This window comes from Muscardinus avellanarius (genome assembly GCF_963383645.1).
Source record: "Muscardinus avellanarius genome assembly, chromosome: 2".
Lineage (NCBI taxonomy): Eukaryota > Metazoa > Chordata > Mammalia > Rodentia > Gliridae > Muscardinus > Muscardinus avellanarius.
In genome coordinates this window covers 202,016,526-202,035,945 of record NC_137787.1, presented here as the reverse complement: position 1 = coordinate 202,035,945, position 19,420 = coordinate 202,016,526, and the positions used below count along the sequence as shown (strand labels likewise).

Below are 19,420 nucleotides of genomic sequence, written 5' to 3'. Positions count from 1 at the left end.
TGACCGTGAGGCTGACTGGCAAGCACCTCGCCCATGAACCTGAGGCCCACACCGGCTGGTGATGGGCTTTGGGGTGACCCCCACCTCGGCGAGGACACAGGGGTCCAATGCTGGCCAGATAACCAACCCGGCCCCAGCACCTCCCCCGTGCCCATGCCGCACACCTCCAAGAGGGTGGGCTGCAACAAGCCACAACCCTGCCGAGGTGTTGGGCCTGCTCTGTCCAGGCACAAAAGGTTCTCCACAGGACTGCCGGCGACGAGAAAGGGAACCGCAGGACCCTTTGAAGCCGCGACGCACGGGGTCTTCACCTCGGCAGTTTCAGACAGAACTCGAGGAACTGCTTCATTCAAGTGGACGGCGAGCAGGGCCAGAGCTGTGGGCACAGTGCAGAGCCTGAGTGGTCACTCCAGGAAGGAGGGCAGCGGCGCTCCGCCATGCTCTGCAGGAGCCTGTGGCGAGCAGGACACTGGCGCGCACACGCAGGGCGGCCGCTGGATGTGCAAGGCTGCAGACCAGGGACGGCTCTTCTCTTCAGGAAAGCAGACAACAGGAGCAGGGACACGCAGGCGTAGAGCCGCCCAAGCAGAGCATGCTCCTCCCAGGCCAGCCCGGCGCTTGGGGGCCACCGGGCCAGCGGCGGTCTGCAGCAGCATGCCGCACCAAGCCAAAGGTCTGGGACCCTGTCCTGGCCCTAGAAGGCACCAGCTCCCAGAGGCCGGGGACTGTCTGTCTACCATGTGGGCGCCTGTGAGCGGGGCCACGGCAAGTGCCCCTGGCCCTGGATTGCAGCAGGCCTGGGGGCCGGCGGTGAGGGGCAGTGTACTACCCTTCTTCCAAGGCGGACGACTCTCCGTCCTAGGGGGGAGCCCCCCAGGGCGGCCGAGGGCCTGAGGCTCTGAGCACCTGGGCTCTGCAGAGAGGCAAGATGGGAGAATTCTGAGTCGTCTCCTGCAGCTGCGTGCTCTGTGGAGAGAAGAGAAGACTCAGTCAGCCCAGGACCCTGCTCGGGGCCGCCTGAGCTGAGCCCAGCCATCACAGGACCTCCTTACTAAGCTGCTCCCACAGAACTGGCAGCCCTGCCTCAGGCCCCCGCATTCTCCCGGGGACAGGTCGGAGGGGCCCTTCCCTCAGAGGCCACCCCGGAGGCAGCGTGGCCCTCCACACCAGGTGCTGGATGCTCTACCTTGTCCCACGTCCCCGATGAGCACAGAGGAAAGGCTGGAGAGCACGCGGGCTCCTCCCTGCCCGCAGGCCCCAAGCCCTGGAACCTCAAGTACTCCCCCGCCGCTGAGGACAGGACTCACCGTCCAGCCAGTGCACCCTGCCCAGGCAGGGGCGGTGTGCCGACCACATCTGGCCCGCGGCCCTCCACCTAGGGCCACCTTGCAGAGGGGGCTGTACCGCTGCTTATTAATGGCCCACGAGGCCCATGACATGCACAAACAGGGTCAGAGGACAGGGACCGGTGCACGGGTCCCCAGGTGAGGCTTTCAGGCACGGCGGGAAGCCTGGCAGGAGATGCAGCCCATGGGATGGCCTCACAGGCCCTGGACTTTCAAGCAGACACACTACACCTGTGGGGTGCTGGGCTCGGCCGGGCGCTGGCTGGCCACGTCCAGAGCCGGCCATGTTCCACTTCTGATTTCAAAACAGGATCCACCCCAACAGGCCTTTAGGTGAAGCTGTTTCCACCATGAAGCGGGAGCCAGCTGTGGCCACACACGTGAGCGGCAGTGGCCACATGTGCGTGTGTGTGCACAAGGTGCTCCAGGAGGTCCACCGCTCTCAGGCATGTGTCACTTACCTGGGACAGAGAGTGCACGCGTGTGTATAACAATGGCATGTTCTGTTTGCATTGTAAAGCTCTGCTATAAAAAATGGCACAGCACAGCAAAACTTTGGAGGACAGACAGAGTCTCAAAGAGTCACAGCACACGGGCCGTGGCCGCTGTTACCTAGCGCTGAGCTAGTCACGCTGCGGCCGCGGTGAGAGGTCCTTCAGCAGGGGCCTGTCGCTGCTCGGCGTGGCGTCCTCTGCGGCCACATGCCTTGGACTCTTCTGCAAGGGTGAGGAAAGATGCTGAGGAGGGCCTGCAGTCAGTGCGCTGAGGGCTGGCCGGCGCCCAAGCTGCTGCAGACCCGGCCACCAGGGCCGTCTGCGCCGTGCCCTCACCAGGCCCAGCAGAAGCTTTGGTTTGGCATCTGCACATAAACGTCGTGGAGCTGCGGGCCAAGCAGAGGACTCCTGGGGCGCCCGGTGTGTAGGGCACAGGAGATACCCGCGCCGGAAGGGAGAGAGCCAGAGTCAGCACCCGCGGCAGAAGCACAGGTCCGAGGTCCATCAGCGGAGCATCCCCTGCCCAGTCCCTCTGGCTCTCGGGGAGCACATCAGACTCCTACAGCCACGCACACACACAACTGTATGTGCCCAGGGCTGCCACTGCCTGTTCCCATCAGACAGGGTGGCCTGGCCCGGCCGGCGCATCTTGCAGGCCAAGATGCTCCTGGCGCCAGGCCGACGCGGCGCTTCCCGGTGGCCTTACTAGTTGCTCAGTGGTGAGGAATAGTTGTAGGAGTTGAGAAGTACCAGGTCCAAGTGGAGGTTTGCACCAGCAAGGCAAGGGAGGGCCTCATCTCCCTACAGGTGGAGAGGCAGACCACACACAGGCCCGTAGCGACAGAGGACTGAGGCGAGGGTCGGTGTTAGGGAAGAGACCCTATGCATGTATTACAAACTACGAGGAGTGGGGTCTCTTTTGTCTTTTAAACAGGAGCAGGTTAGAGGGACCCCATCCATCCGAAGTAGACGGCCCCACCGTGGCCAGTGGCATGTTTATTCCTCCAAAGTTTGGCAGAACTGTGTGGCTTCACGGCAGCAGTGCGTGTCTGTGCCAAGACTGTAGCAGTGGGGCTCTGCGGCAGCTGTGGGCCTCGCGGTCACACTCAGGCCGAGGGGACCGCGCTGCAGGGCGGCCTCCCACACAGCCAGTCTAGCTTGGCACATGCCACCTATCTTTGGCCTGAGTTGGCATGATTTAATTTCACAGGCAACTCCTGTGACTTTTGACAGTATTCCTAATAATTCCATCTGAAACGTGTTTTCAAGTATGTAAACACTGAGCTGAAATTACAAAATCTATTCTAACAAAGTCTACTGGCACCAAATTGGATTTATTTTTATTTTTATTTTTTGGCAGTACTGAGGATGTAACCCAGGGGCATTTTATCTCCGAGCTATACCTCAGCCCTATTTTTTTTTATTCCTTATTTCGAAAGAGGGTCTCACTGAGTTGCAAAGGGCCTCACTAAGTAGCAGAGGCTGGCAGTGAACTGTGATCCTCCTGTCTCGGCCTCCCAAATGCTGGGATTACAAGTGTGCCCACCATTCCTGGCTTTGGAAAAATTTTGATTGCTGTTAATCATTTGGCCTTAAAAAATATAACATCTTGTAGCCGGGCGTGGTGGCGCACACTTGTAATCCCAGTGCTTGGGAGGCAGAGACAGGAGGATGGCACAGGTTCGAAGCCAGCCGTGCGTGCTGGCTTAGGAGACCCTGTTTCCAAATAAAAATGTAAAAATAGGTCTGGGAGTGTAGTCCGGAGGCAGAAGGGCTTCCAGGAACCCCAGTACCACCAAATATATATATACACACACACACCTTGTTAGTTTAAAAAATTGTCTAGACGGGCGTGGTGGCGCATGCTTGTAATCCCCACGCTTGGGAGGTGGAGACAGGAGGATTGCGCTGGTTTGAAGCCAGCCGTGCTGGCTTAAGAGACCCTGTTTCCAAACAAAAAACTATAAAATAGGTCTGGGAGTGTAGCCTGGAAGTAGAAGGGCTTCCAGGAACCCCAGTACCACCAAAAAAAAAAAAAAAAAAAGTCTAAAGTGCATAAAAGATGAACTGCTATTAAAGAAAAGAAGCCTTTAGCATGCTTTTGGTGTTTTTCAATCAAACGAGCTGCAGTGGACAGCAATATCAAAAGGCCTTCTCCAAACGGCATATTAACTGTGTAGTATGCAAACGCCCATTTAGGTGTGTGAAAATCAAGAAGAAAATATCACTAGGCACTGCTCTGCTCCCTGAGGTCCCGGCTCTGGGGGAAGGCTTTGGAGGGAGTAGCTGCTCTAGAAACGTGCTGTGTGCACCTCTCCTGCGGAGCAAGGCGCTGTGGTCATTAACGCCCTTATATGGCACTTCCTAAAAGCAATCAAGGCTTTTTAAGAAGGTGAAAAGTGAATTTGGTAGAGAGGTGCCTACGGTCAGTGCGGCTCAGCCCTGTGAGCCTGCGAGACCCTGGGTAGACCGTCCATCCTCCTGTCCTTGGTTTCCCCACGAGGGGGCACTCGGGTGTGTGTGAGAGGTCTTGCCAGCCATGCTGGGGTCACCTTGCCTGACAGGAAGTGCCGGGCCGCGCTGGAAGGAGGCGTGCCCACCACCGCGTGCCCGTGCGCCACGTCATCACCGTGTCCTGGCACCAGGGAGAGCACCATGGCCTCTCCACTAAAGTCACCCCGTATCCTGTGGCCGTGATCCCAACATGCAGAGAGGCAGAGAGGGTCACCTGTTGTTCAGAAACTCAGACCGCTGGCGGTCTGGGAAAGCATAAAGACGGTGGGCTGCTCGACAGAAAGGCACTGGTTCCTGGCCTGCCCGTTCCGCGTCCGGAGCCGCGTGGAGCACGTTGAACCAGGCATGGTTATTTAGGGCAAGCGGCGAAGACAGAGGAGACAGGAAGGGAAGAGAGACGAGGAGAGTGAGTCGGTTACAGGCAACACGTCCAGTCCACTACAGCAGTGCTGTTGCCCAGGCAGCCTGTGGGCCAGGGCGGGCCGCTCCCTCCCGCTGCTGCCTCCTCCCCACTCATGCCTCTGGGCCCGTGCAGGCTGGCTCTAACTAGGCTGCCTCCCCAGGCCATAGGCCAGCAGCAGCCATGGGATTCCATGCCAGCACCCATGTGCCGTGTTAGGAAGGCCCACCCAGGTTGGTCCCTGCACTCAGAAGCTCCAGGGGCACAAGCTATTCCCTCTGGAAGCCACAGGTACCATCAGGCAAAGCTGGAGAGTCCTGGGTGCATGGGACATCATCAGGAACATGTGTGTCCGCTGCAACCCGGTGCACGGGAAGTCATCAGGAACATGTGTTTACTGAAACCTGTGCACGGGACCATCAGGAACATGTGTTCATGGAAACCTGTGCACGGGACGTCATCAGGAACACGTGTTCACGGAAACCTGTGCACGGGACATCATCAGGAACACATGTTCACTGAAACTGGTGCATGGGGTGTTGTCAGGGACACACATGTTTACCGCATCCCTATGCACAGGTATCGTGAGGAGCACGTGCGTCTTGTGACCCGGGGCAGGGCGTAGGAACGCATGGTGTCTGGCTGAGCTACAGCAGAGTGGAGGGCTGGGGCTCCCATGGGAGGTGCTGCTGGACAGTCCTCTGGGGCCCAGTGGGCTGGCCTGTTGGCTGGGGTCCTGGTGCCCTCCAAGGAAGCGGGCAACTGGCCACTGAGGCCACAACCTGGTATGGACTGCTCCCAGCAGACGGGGCAATACCGGCTCCTGCTCTGTCCCTGTGGGAACAGCAGGGAAGCTCCGGGCCCTGGTAGCAGCCCTGCACCACCAAGCCTGGTAGACTCAGCCAGTCACGGTGACCCTGTGTGGGCCTGTCCACCACTGCGAAGCGCAGGCCCCAGCACGAGTTTTGCCAGCGTGGACTTGGCCAGCAGCGGCAGGAGACATTAAGGGGGGAAGGCCGGGCCTGCGGCACTGGTCTCAACATGTCAAGTGGGCACAAAGTTCCCGCAAGCTCACAAGCAGGATCCCGCTGCCAGCACGGCGGCCAGCGTAGGACTACTTGTTTCCCATCCCAAACACCGCCGGTGATGCCGCCTAAGGACTGTAGCCCTGGTGTGCCTGAGCTACAGGGAGTGGTCGGGTGGCGTGGCATGGGTGCCTCCTGACTCTGGGCACCTCCATGGGCTTCTACGCCTGTCCACGGGACCTGGCAGGGCACAAGTCCAGGGACTTCCTGGGGGTGCGTTTCCAGACCACCTCATAGAAGACTGAAAATCCCTGAAGGACTTGAAAATGTACGTTTTCAGTGAGTTCCTCAGGACTGTGACCAGGTGGCCTACACAAGAAGTTCACCCTCTGCCCTTACAGACAGTCGGGTTCCTGGTGAGATGGCGGCGGGTGGCAGGACTTGAGCGCCTCCCACCCATGCTCCGCCGCAGGCTCCGGACAGGACGGAGGCTGCATCCTCACACCACCCGGCTCCCTCCTAAACCCGAATTCAGCTGGTCGGCTGTTTGGGAGGGCTGAAAACAAGCAGTCCTACCAGCACCCAGCACTCAGATGAACGGTGGCATGCCAAGCCACATGCACCATCCTTAAAAACGATGCAACTCAATCTGTGAAGTATGATTAACTCAATTTTTGTAGATTTATAGAAAATTCATTTTGTGTTAATCTTTCTCTAATTTTTCTTATTTCAGCCGATTGCTTAGCTCTATGCATCAAATTAACCTTGATCATCTTGAACTTTACCTAATTTAAAGCTTAAAATCACGTAGCATTATGAGGTTCATTGGTAAGGCTGGGGCTGATCACATTTTTAAGAGACCCAAGCCTTTCATGCTTTTCCCGATCTCACACCCAGGGGAGAGGTGCAGGCTTCATACCTGGGTCCGCTCTGTTGCTGTCGGCCAGAGCTGCCTGCACAGGACCTTCTTGAGGACGTCGGGGAGGAGACTGACAGTGATGAGCAGGACGATGCCCAGCCAGGCGGGCCCGCTGGACAGCATGTGTATAAACACGTAGTACATCCTCTGGTAACTGAGGAATGGCCTGCGGGGCGCGGGTGAGCACAGTCAGCGGGAGGGCGCCTTGCTGCCAGCCTTCTCAAGCTTGTAAGCCCTCGCAGCGAGGCCGCCTGAAGTCCCCACCCGCCTTGCTGATGCTGGGCTGCAGGCGCGCCACCGGGCCCGCCTCCCAGAGTTTGTCAGTAAAACGGGTGCAGAGCCCGCTTCAACGCTGCTGGGGCCTCTCGGGGAGGAAAGAGGCACGTCAGGACGGCACCAAGGGAGCTGTGTCCCTGGAGCTCAGCGCCAGACACAGGTGCCAGACGGCCAAGCCACAGCCTGATTATGGGTGTGGACCTGGAGCTGAGGGCGGGGCCTGAGCCGCAAAAGCCCCCTCCATGACCGACAGACACAGACAGACAGACAGACAGACACACACACACACAGTGGACCTGGAGCTGAGGGCGGGGCCTGAGCCGCAAAAGCCCCCTCCATGACCAACAGACAGACACAGACAGACAGACAGACAGACACACATACACACACACACACGCACACACAGTGGACCTGGAGGTGAGGGTGGGGCCAGAGCTGCATAAGCCCCCTCCATGACCAACAGACAGACAGACACAGACAGACCAGACAGACAGACAGACAGACACACACACACGCACACACACACACGGCGGACTTGGAGGTGAGGGCGGGGCCAGAGCTGCAAAAGTCCCCGCCATGACTAACAGAGAGACAGACACACACACACAGACATGAAGTGACTCTGCCTGTCCGCGCAGGCCCAGGCAGGAGCCCGCTGACAGCGGCAGAGCCTGCTGCAGGGACACACAGTTAAGAGGTGCAGAAGGAGGTAACACAGAAGCAAGGACGCCGAGCTGCAGAACAGCGGGCGCTGGGCGGGGTGGATAGGCCTAGGTTGGGAGGCCGGGTCTCATGTGGGTGCCCTTGTGCCTCTCAGGAGCGAGACACGCCAACAGCCGTGTGGCTCTTCCCATGGCCCTGACCCCAGGCTGGCCCAGGAGCACTGCGTTTCGGGATGAAGCCTGCCCTTGAGGGAGCTAGAGCTCCAGGCCTGGGACAGACACGCTCACCGCCCTCTGCGGTGCGCCTCGGCCCGAGCCAGCACCTGGGAGGGCGGGCTTGCGCTGGAGCGGGAAGCTTCCCCGGCCTCGTGGCGGCACCTCCTCAGGCTGTGGCTGCCCTCAGCGTCCTCTGGGCCCCGCTCCCCAGGCCTGACGCAGCACCGTCTCCTGAGGCCCCCGGTCCTTACCAGATGATTCCTCCCCAGAGCAGGGAGAAGACCACGTAGAAGAGCAGCGACCCCCAGATAACGAAGTGGTTAATCCAGGTCCAGTAGTGCGTGTCCAACGCGAGCTAGTAGGGAAAGGCGGTCAGCGGGGCCCAGCGCAGTGCATCCGCATGAGCTGGGAGAGGGCGGCCCTGCAGGCAGGTTCCAGGCTCGGCAGGTCTCGGGGTTCAGAGGGTGCAGGGTGGGGAGGCCTGCTCAGAGCAGGCTGCCATGCTGGGAGAGGAGCACCGTACCCAGACTCACCTTCAGCGTGACGGTGAACACCATCACAGTGAACACCAGGGTCCCGAAGGTCCAGTTCCCAAACATCTGTGTGGAGGAGAAGTGTGTAAGCTCTTGTGAACACTCACGCCCTCGCCCCATCCAAGCGAGACCAGAGAGCACCTCAATGCTCCCGCAGGCCAGCCATCGGCCCAAAAACCCGGGATGGCGTCCCCTCACTAAGGGAAGGAGACTGGGCGCACAGGCCCTCATCACTCAGTAACCCAGAACTTGGCGCAGGGTGGACCTGCAGGCTTCCTACTGCCCCCTGACCCCTCCTCGTCCTGGCAAGACTGCCCCAACACCTCGGACTGAGCACAGGCACAGCTGGAGGTAAGTGTGCCGGCTAACTATCTCCGCCTCCTGGTCTCTGTGGCCAGGCACCTAGCCACGTCTCTGCGAGTCTCAAGAGTAAACTGGACACCAGAGTCACACACAGCTGCCTACTGCCAGAGGGGACCAACACTGAATGCTGTGTGGCCACCGGCCGGAGGAGATGCCAGACCATGGGAGAAGCCAAGACGGACAGAGTGGGACACCAACTGCCAAACCCACAGGGGGACCATGCCAGTCCCGAGCTGCCCTCCGCCCTGCTGGGACTCAGGCAGTATAGGGAGGGCAGACCCAGCCCAACCCAGACAGCAACCCGTTTCCCAGCTACAGACAAGACGATGCCCACGAGAGGCTCAGCGCTCAGAGCTGCTCGACGGGCGCCGTGTGCCTGGAGGACGCCTGGCTGCGTCCGGGTGCCTCTGAACCTCCCGCCCAGAGTGGTGCCACAGCACCAGCGGGCAGAGGCCAGTGGCCCTGCTGAGTGCACAGGGCAGTGGTGGCCTGTGAGGAAGAACCCCAAGCCCCAAGCACAGTGCCACAGCCGAGACACTCCAGCGCCGTCCGCCAACACCGCCAGGCATGCGCACTCTTCCCTGTGATGCACCAGAGGGAGCGCAGGAAGCTTCCAGCTCCAAGGACAGTGCAGCCTGGCACGGCTTACAAAAGCGCTGGGCCAGCAGGCCGTGGAGGGCAAACCGCTGCTGGCCCCATGAGCCGCTCCTGCTTTGGCCGAAGCGCACCTGGGGCTCGGGGGCTCACTTGGCATAGCCCCCCCCCCAGCCCTCGTGGGCCACCTGCTCAGCAAGAAATACAGAACCCTCTAAGAAGTGAGAAGACAGCCCCAGGTGAACACGCTGTGCACGAGTCACCTGGAGCTGCTCCAGCTGTCAGCCCGCAAGGCAGGCCCGGGCTGCGCTGTGTGTCTCTGGAGCGTGCTGGGGACATGCAGCAGGACTCCCGGCCTCGACCAGTGGGGCACATGAGCCAGCACTGTCATTTTTACAGGCAGACAATCTTAATTCCAGAGTGGAGGTTTGGCCAGGCACCCAGAGAACCACACCACACCTTGCCCCAGACCCTTGGCAGCTGCTGCCAGCTCCCTGGGATGGACATGGTGACCTCGTCTCCATTGGTCCTTCTCATCTCCTGGTTGGCTCCATTGGGAGCCCTCTGGCCAGCACACAGCGGTCAGTTTACTATTGCCGCAACCCCACCAGTACCCACTGGGAGGGACGCTCGCCACGTGGAAGCCGTCTAACCTGAACCTCCCCATAAAGAAAGCTCATCCGTCCATCTACTTCTGGGTGACTCTGGAAGTTCACCGACTGGGCCCAGATTTCCTCGTGGGCACCGTCGGTGGGTGTGGGTGTGGGTGTCCCTAGGACAACAGCCCTCGTTGTCAGCGAGTGCCGAGAAGCAGTCTCTCTCTCCCATGACGCTCCTGTTTCCGACTCTTTAGGACCCATTCTCCATGACGATGAGCCCGTGCCGACAGTCTCAGCTCACACCAGGACAACATGCCTGCCCCACAGTCCCACAGAACCAACCTGTGTGGCGCCTCAGGGATTGTCTAAGAACACCCTGCTGCTCACAATGAGACTGTGGCACCAGAGGGGGAAGCAATGGGGGCCTTCGATGTCTGCAGAAAATGCTCCAGCGCTGGGGTTCTTAAAGTTACCGCAATTCCACGGTGTTCCTACCGAACGCTTAGGTCTTAAGGAAAGACAGTCGGCCTCCCTACTGACCATTTACACAGCAGGCTTCTAAACTGCAGAATCCATAAGCTGCACCTGGGGTCTGCAGGGACGTGATCAGAGACGAGCACAACAGTCACCAAACTGCAACCCAGATGCACGAGGGCCACCGTCCATCCAGATCCATGCGGGCCGCTGCGGAACCTGCCAGTGCAGCTGTCTTGGCTTCAGAAGCTCAGGCTAACCCACAGCCCTATGACTGAAAACCTAAGCTCAGGCAAGAATGGCCTCCCTGGAGGGCCAGGGGCACCCAGTGCCACGTGTCAGAGTTGGAGGCCGAGGCCTGTTGGCCTTGCTTGCCAACACTGGGATGCCTTCCTTACCAGGCAGGTGGAGATGCTGCCAGCGCAGCGCAGCGCAGACCAAACTCCCAGCTGCACAGAGCTGTGGTGGCTTAGAGCACATACCCCTTCGTACCTGACTCTGGACACGTGTGCCCTGTGAACTCACACTGACTGCCCTGAGTGCTGGCTGCAGGCACATGCAAGGGCCACCTGGCTCTCCTGTGTTGAGGCACACGTGCTGTGGAGCCTCTGCTGGACCAGGCCTGCGCCACGGCAGAGGGCCACAAAGCTCCCCCAGGCAGCCGGCCCGTGACCCTGTGCTGTCTCCCTCCTGTGCTTCCCTTGTTTCAAATCCTAATGAATTTCTGTTTAGCAACGGCTGTCGACAGGCGCCGGGGCACAGGCTGGACACGGTGATGGGGAGGCACCCTCCCAGCTAGCGACAGGCTCCAGGAAGCTCAGGACTGCACCACACAGTCAGGGATGGGAAGGTGGGAACCCCGGGATCCTACAAAGGGGGACAGACAGCCCTGCACCCTAGGCCAGTGGCTGCCTGGCCTGGTAGGGGACTCGGTACCCTGAGGGTTGGAGACAGGAAGAGATGCTGCGGAGGCATCTGCCGGGAAGGCCTGAGGAGCAGCATGCCACCACCTCTCCAGAACAAGGAGCCCATGTCCTTCCTGCAAAGTGTCTGTGGCATTCCCAGAGCACCCGCCCTGGCTCTGTAACACAGCAGGGAAGGCCTGAGGAGCAGCATGCCACCACCTCTCCAGAACAAGGAGCCCATGTCCTTCCTGCAAAGTGTCTGTGGCATTCCCAGAGCACCCGCCCTGGCTCTGTAACACAGCAGGGAAGGCCTGAGGAGCAGCATGCCACCACCTCTCCAGAACAAGGAGCCCATGTCCTTCCTGCAAAGTGTCTGTGGCATTCCCAGAGCACCCGCCCTGGCTCTGTAACACAGCAGGCAGAGGCCCCAGCTGCTGGCGTCTGGCCCGAGTTCTGGGCCTGCCTCTTGCGCTCTCCTGACTCCGGAAAGGTTGCCTGAATCCTCTGGCTGGTTTCCTTGGCTAGCACATCTAGTGAGGCAGGGGAGAGGACCTAGGGACAGGACGAGCTAAAGCAGCCCTCTGCATCCCCGTGAGGCTGGGGAGGTGAGCAGGAGGGCGAGGCTGGTGGGCGCAGGGAACAGGGCCCTGGGCAGCCTCGGATCCTCATTCAGTTAAGGATCGAACTGCAAAAGTCATCGCTCCTCTAGAGCCAGTTCTGACCAGTCATAAAAACATACAGCAAACCTCAGGAAGGTTTAAAACCTCGCTCCCCAAGGGCCCAGGGCCCCTTCCAGGGAGCTGCTCTGCCCTCTTTCCCCAACCTAACATAAACACTCATATGTCTAGACCCTTCTTAGTCCTCGGACTTCATTCGGCAAAATCCATGGGACAAGAACCCCCAGTAAGAGCAGAAGCCCCGTTTCACTAGTAACGTCCAGCTGAAGGTGGAGTGCAGCCCAGCAGGACCGTGCTTCGAGAGCCAGCTGAGGACGGAGCACAGGCAGCCCGGCATGGTGGCACACGCCTGTTCCCAGTACTTGGGAGGCTGAGACAGGAGGATCGCAGGTTTGCAGCCACACTCAACAACTCAGTGAGCTCCCCCACGACCTATTTCAAAATAAACAATTAAAAAATAGGGCTGGGGGGTGTAGCTTGAAGAGAATGCCCTGGGTCCAATCCCCAGTACCATCAAAAGAAAAAAGAAGATGCAGCAGGCTGACAGCCCCCTCCTGTTATGGACACCCCAGCACTCTGCTCCAGTTCTCGGCTGGGATCTGGGGTTTAAGGTGCACGCAGATGCCTGCCTAACGCCTGGCTGCGGGAAAGTCGTACAAACAACACGCAAGAATCACAGGCAGCTCTGTGGAAGCACAGTCACGGCCTGGTGGCGTTCAGGAATTATTCACTTATCATAAACTGAGATAAAGAACAAGTTCCAGAAAAATGCGTTTTCTAGAACAGTACAGTTTTCGTAAATTCCAGCTAGTGAAAGTAGATTTTAGTTATAACGCGAGATAAGAGCACCCCTTGGTAACGAGAAAACAGAAACAGATGGGTAAGCGAACTGCTAGGACAGGTGGCAAGCCTTCCGGGCTTCAGACCGACAGTATGCGGGGTCAGCACGGAGCACATCGTGGGAAGAGAGGGCTGGGCTCGACAGGAGAGGGAAAGGAAAGCACCCGCCACCAGCTGCCCGGGCAGTGCCTTTCTGACCCCAGTGTCTCTGTGCCAAGGCCACTCACGCTCCTCGGCCCTGGGGTAGCACGGGCACACCCCGCCTCGGCAGCGCCCCAGTGGGTCTCCCAGCCTCCATAAAGGCAAGTTCAGCCCGGGGGCAAGTCCACCCAGCCCTGCCTGCGGGCCAGTCCACCAGAGACCAGGAGAGGACACGAGAGACGTCGGGGACACACAGGGCTTGGAGGCCAGCAGGGGCAGGGTGGTCACAGTGTTTCTACTCACAAAGCACACAGGAGGGGTCACGGTTGAAAATATTTTCGAGAAATATTTTAATTGTAATGCACTCCAAAAACAGAGAAAGGACAAACCCACAGTTGTCTTACCATGTGCATGTTGGTAGTCATTATCTGAGGGTGGGAAGGGAAGCAAGTAGCAAAAAGAAAAAAGCGAGACACAAATAAAACCCCAGAAAGTATGTGAACAGCTGGGGCTGACCGCGCTGGGAGACCGCCGTCCACGCCCTGCAGGGGACACGCGCCAGGACTCGGGGAGGGCTAAGCGTGTGGATGTAGACTAAGCTCCTGCGCCTGGCGCAGCTGAGGTGCCCCGGGGGAACAGCCAGTGGTGGAACTGGACACTGGGGCCCCTGAGGAGGACCTGCCGTGGCTGGAGGCAGGCCCCGGAGCAAGAGGCCACGGTGTGCGGCTACGCGCCAGCATCCTCCTGGCCTACTGTCCTCCCGAGGGTCGCAAGGGGCTGGGGCTGACCTCTGGGCGGCCAAGCCAGCACCACCGGGCTCAGTACTGACCTGTCCGTTGCTGGTCACGGTTGTGTTTTCAAACATGAAATAAGCACCAAAGAAAAAGACCAAGGCGTCGAACACTCCCAGGAACGTCCAGTACACGAACACACGCCAGCGCAGCAGCGCGTTCTTTGCGATGTCTCTGCAAAGAAGAAGGCGGGGCGGTTGCTGTGGCTTCGTCCCGGGCCGCCCCAGGCCTGGCACCTCTGCCACTCTCTGCGGGCCTGCCCCTGTGCGGCTCCACGGGGACTCAGGAGGTCACCTGTAAAGCTCTGCCTCCGCTAAAGCAGCACCTTCTCTCTGCCAGTCTCCGTGCGGCTGTTCTCTCACACTCGACACGATGCCGTGTGGGCAGGCTGCCGCAGCACACAGCTCTCCTACTTCCTAGTGCTGGGAGCTGACCCCAGGGCGTTCTACCTGAGTTATCCCCAGGCCTTTCTTGCTTCATTTTTCATTCTGAAATAGGGTCTGGCTTGGTAGCTGAAGGTCTTGCTAAATAAGCTGCCGATGCTGGTCTACTCACACGTGTAATCTTCCTGTCTCAGCCTCCCAGAAGTGGGATCCTAGCTGTGTGCCATCCATCTGGCCACACCTGCCTGGACACTGTGCGCGCATCCGTCAGGCACCGACAGCAGAAGACTCGCGGCCTGGGCTGGCCACCTGGCTCCTGTCTACGGCTCCCAGGCTGGGTTCCATGGGAGACCATGTGGTGCCCCTGCTCCTGCACTCCAAGACTTAGACCTCGAGTCATGGCTGCACATCTGGTGATGGCGAAGCGACACCGGGAGTCCCTGAGGCCTGACAGGAAGCTGTAGCAGGTGGTGGTGGCTACTGGCTGACGCGCATTTCTCCGCCGTGCTGGGGATTAAGCCTGTGCCTTGCACATGTGAGGAAAGCGCTCTGCCACTGAGCCACATCTGCAGCCGTGGAGGTGGCCACAGGCTGGGCAACTGCAAGGACCACGGAGAACCAAATACAGGTGTGTATACACGTGTGCACACGCCCGCACATGATCTGGGCCGTCTGGGTAGATGGCATCTCCCTCAGCAGCTAGGCTGCAGCACTGCTGGGAACTGCGAGAACGGACAGGGATGATCTGAGTTGCTTCTTATAACTATGCGCGGATCAGGATCATTGTTAAAAAGACCACAACAGCTGGGCCTGGTGGCGCACACTTGTAATCCCCGCACTTGGGAGGCAGAGACAGGAGGATCACGCAGGTTCGAAGCTAGCCTTGCTGGCTTAAGAGACCCTGTTTCCAAATAAAATATATATAAAAAAATAGGTCTGGGAGTGTAGCCCGGAAGTTGAAGGATTGTATCCCCAGTACCACCAAAAAAGACAACAAACACACATCAAATCTGTCAGGGAGACTGGAGGGAAGTTCTGAAACAGCAGAAAACATCTTCTCCTTATTGTTAATTTGTTTTTAAAGCTGGGCATGGTGGAACACAGAGTATTGCAGGAGGATCACAGGTTCAAGGGTAGCTTCAGCAACTTACTGAGACCCTCAGCAACCTGGCAAGACCTTGTTTCAAAGTAAAATATAAAATAGGGATGGGGGCGTACCTTGGAGGTAGAATGCCCCTGGGTTCAATCCCAGTCCAAAAAAAAAAAAAAAGAAAAAAAAATCAAAAGAAAAGGCCAGGCTGAAATTAGATCTGTTAACTTTTCTGAATGGACCCTTGGTTCCTAAGTGTAAGGCACGGCAGGGCAGACGTCCTCATCTGGGCACGCGGCGGTGCTGCAGCTCCGCCCGGCCCTCGCCGCCGCGCGGGCGCACCTGTAGAGCGTGGGGTCTCTGCGGAGCACGTCCACGCTGACGTGCTGCTCCATCAGGCTGTACAGCAGGATCGGGAGGGAGGTGAAGCTGATGTTGTAGAGCGTCAGGTACGCCGTGTCGTACAGCGTCTGCAGGAGGAGACGCACACTCAGCCGCCGCGGCCTCGCCCCGCTTGCTGCTGCTCAATGCGCAAAGCACTACACACAGCAAGAAGTCCCTCTCATGGCTCCTCAGACACAGAGGAACCAGGACCAGGGGAAGAAAGAGAAGGGCTGCGTGACAGTGTGCGATTCTCAGCGCCCCTCCTGCTTTGACTGCTTTGACTTGCAGCTTGGGGTGCTGGGGGCACTGCCCGCCCTGCCTCTGGCAGCACCTAGGGAGGACCCTCCTCACCGCGTCCCTGTCCCTGCCCCAGGCCATCACACCTGTGCCCGCCAGTGCGTTGGCTCGGGCCCCAAGGAGGACCAGCCTCCTGAGAGGTCGATGCTCGCAGCATGGTTGAGAGCCAGCTCAGACCCCTGGCCCCAGGCCCCGGAGCAGCAGACCCAGCTGGGAAGCCTCTCGGCCGTGGCTGATCCCTCAGCCTAACGGCGCTGGGGGGGGGGGGGCGTGGGAAGGGCGGTGTCTGGGTTCCACAGCTCTTCCTGTGGCGGCCTGCCTGCTGCACCCCAAAGTCTCCCCCGCCCACGGGAGCCACCCCAGGGAGGGAAGATTCCGGCGTAAGCCCCAGGACTGACCTGCTGTGAAAACCCACAGAAGAACTGGTATAAAAACTGGGGGAAGATGAAGCAGACGTTCTGAAAGACAAGCACATGCCTGTTAGTGCAAGGCGTCACAAGGCTCGAGTGCCGCCACGCGTACGCTGCCACGCCCTGCGTGACATCATCTGCTGCGGGGGACTGACCCGATGGCCCCGTGACCCGGAGAGGAGCAAGAAGGGGCTTCGGAAATGCTCTTACTACCATGGCAAAGACAACACGCGGGCAACACTGTTCTGGTTAGCCAGAAGAGGGGCGCACAAGGGGCGGCGCACCCAGGCAGGCTGCAGGCGAGGACAGCGCCTCCCGCGCTCCACGAGGAAACGGGGCCGGATGCTCACAGCCACGTGCTCGCCCCTTCCTTTTGATGGTGGCGTCTACTCTTGGGTGTCAGCCCCGTGCTGGGCGGAGGCCGCGAGGGGAGCAGAGGAACGCCCACCTTGTAAAAGAAGTACTGCACGAGCTCCGCTATCCTGATGTAGTAGAAGTGCCCGTGGACCAGGAGCATCTTCTTCAGGTGCTTGAACTTTGGGATCGCGTAATCACTGTTCCGTGCGGCCTGGCGGCCCTCCTTCCCGATGACGCCTAGAAGGAAGGACGCGCGTGCCGAGTGCGTGAAGGGTCTGGTGCTGGTCCCGCTGAGAACGTGCCTGCAGACGGGGCCCACTGGCTCTGCGTGCTGGACACCGCCCAGCCTGGCTGACCTGCTCATCTGTCACCGGGCCATGAGGACCCCAGCCCCTGTGGATGGCTCACCTGCACCGCATCCAGCCCATGCAGTTGGCCCACCTGTGCCCATGCCCAGCCCCGGCCCACCTGTGCCCACGCCCAGCACCGGCCCACCTGTGCCCACTCCCAGCCCACCCGTGCCTGCGCCCAGCCCGGCTCACCTATGCCCTCACCTGTGCCACGCCTAGCCCCAGCCCACTTATGCCTACGCCCAGCCCCGGCCCACCTGTGCCCTCACCTGTGCCCACACCCAGCCCAGCTCACCTATGCCCACGTGGGCCTCTAGGATCATGCTCACGTCGTTTGCACCGTCACCGATTGCTAAAGTAATAGGGTGCTCTTTTGAAAATTTGATTAACTTAACAATCTGGAAAATAAACGAACACAGAGCTGATAAGTTCCAGTTGTGTTCATATTGTTTTCTAAGGGAGCAGAACTGAGGGGATAGGGTTAGTCTAGGAAGGGAAAAACTGTTTAGAAGTAACTTATAATACCCAATCTCTTTCCTCTCTATAGGATAAGATCTTCTTCATATTGAAAGCAAAACAAAATAAGTTACTAAGATATGGTTCAGTTCAGGCTCAAGGAGGCTGACTGCACGCCACGGTTCTGCTCCTGTACTTAAACACACAGGACCGACATTGCCTTCTGTGAGAAGGCGCACAATGCCAGGCTCTTTGAACTCGGAGCTTGTACGGTTAATTTTAAAAATACACTGTAGTTCCTATTTTAATTTTCAAATTTGTCATGTATGCAAAATCCCATGTGGCAGCTTGGTGCAATAAATAATTACCAAGGTTTTAGTCATTTCTTATAGCTCCCCGACGGTGTACCAAGGGGCACTGGCTGGAGATATAAGAGGGAGACGCTGAGAAATCACACGGGTCGCCCCACCTTATTTCAAGATGAGACTGAACTATGAAACAATTTGTATGAAAAATTTCAAAACTCAGCTGAGAACTTAGAAGCAGCACAGTGCTGTGGGAGCGACTGGAAGGGTTTACACACTTCACACACGGTGCGCCCCACAGGAGGGGGGGCGGAGCCATCGCCCCACAGGAGGGGGGGTGCGGAGCCATGCTTATCCAGTAGCTCTAGAGTCTCCTCTGAGAACCAGGGGCATCCTGGTTTTACCCTGTAGTGACAATGCCGTATTGCAGACGTCACACACGCTCAGGTCACCTCCTTGCCCTGGTTCTCAGCTTGTGCACGACGCACCTTACACCTTAACTTCTGGGCCAGTCTTAGAAGTGTTAGGTTTCTTTCACGGACGGTCAAGGTAAACTGATCTACTATACCTAAATGAGCTATAAGTAAGTTAGAAGTTTTGCGGTTTGCTGACCTCAGGAATACCATGTTCCTGTATGATCCCCATATGCACTGCGAGTTTTCAGAACAGCCTTCAGCTGCGTCTCCCACAGGCACTTGGAAGCACGGGCAGGAGGTCAGCTTGGCGCCACCTAGGCCCAGTCCCACTCTTTCATTTCTAGCTCAGTGTCTGGACAAGTATTCTAGCCTGCCAGCTCAGGCCCCTCAGTCGTCTGCAGGGATATTCTGAAGGCCCAAAGCACTGGTATTTGAAGGTGGCACATGGCAGATGCCCAAGAAGTGCCAGCTCCCTCCCCCGGTGTGGCCTCCCAGTGATTCCGACGTGTCCCGTGGCAGGAAGGAGCCAGGCGTCTCTCCTGGCCGCCTACAAGGTTCCCACAGGACTCCCCACGCTCCCCAGATGCCAAGGGTGACTTAGGACCCAGTTTTAAATCTCTGCCATTGTTGCCTCTATTTCCAAAAGGTGCTGCCTTGCCAGATTCTTTTAGAAAGCAGAGGCTGAAGACCTAAGGGAAGGCTTTCGGCACGCTGCCCGCCCACCAGCCCCATCACGCGCGACGAGGAGCCACCTGGGCTTTCTGTAGGGGAGCCATTCGACAGCAGAGCACGGCGCTGCAGTTCCGGCAGATCTCAAGGAAGAGCTCTCTGTAGTTGCCAGAGGAACTCCCATCTTCCCGGGGCTTCATTATTAAAGACAGTGCGGCACCATCAATAATTAAACCATAGTCGTGCATATCCGTCGAAAGTCTGTTAGGTCACACAGAGAGGTTATGCAGTCACTAAACATGTGCATTTTATTTATTTATTTATGTATTTATTTATTTACTTATTTATTTATTGGTGGTACTGGGGTTCCTAGAAACCCTTCTACTTCTACTTCTGGGCTACACTCCCAGAACTATTTTATACTTTTTTTTATTTTTGGAAACAGGGTCTTTTAAGCCAGTGTGGCTGGCTTTGAACCTGCATGATCCTCCTGTCTCCGCCTCCCAAGCGGGGGGATTACAAGCGTGTGCCACC

General features: G+C 58.3%; 1 protein-coding gene across 1 annotated transcript in view; it reads right to left on the bottom strand.

The window, feature by feature from the left end:
* Nucleotides 1-4,575: 4,575 nt before the first annotated feature.
* ATP11A (ATPase phospholipid transporting 11A) overlaps nucleotides 4,576-19,420 on the bottom strand; it is a gene marked incomplete at both ends in the record, with an annotated part of 108,240 nt that continues 93,395 nt past the window's right edge. The window contains 10 exons of the mRNA XM_080719882.1: nucleotides 4,576-4,653; nucleotides 6,699-6,864; nucleotides 8,104-8,207; nucleotides 8,386-8,451; nucleotides 13,808-13,943; nucleotides 15,585-15,712; nucleotides 16,322-16,381; nucleotides 16,782-16,927; nucleotides 17,336-17,438; nucleotides 18,970-19,147. Coding sequence (XP_080576008.1) covers nucleotides 4,576-4,653; nucleotides 6,699-6,864; nucleotides 8,104-8,207; nucleotides 8,386-8,451; nucleotides 13,808-13,943; nucleotides 15,585-15,712; nucleotides 16,322-16,381; nucleotides 16,782-16,927; nucleotides 17,336-17,438; nucleotides 18,970-19,147 — 1,165 coding nt within the window. The remainder of the gene's footprint in view (nucleotides 4,654-6,698; nucleotides 6,865-8,103; nucleotides 8,208-8,385; nucleotides 8,452-13,807; nucleotides 13,944-15,584; nucleotides 15,713-16,321; nucleotides 16,382-16,781; nucleotides 16,928-17,335; nucleotides 17,439-18,969; nucleotides 19,148-19,420) is intronic.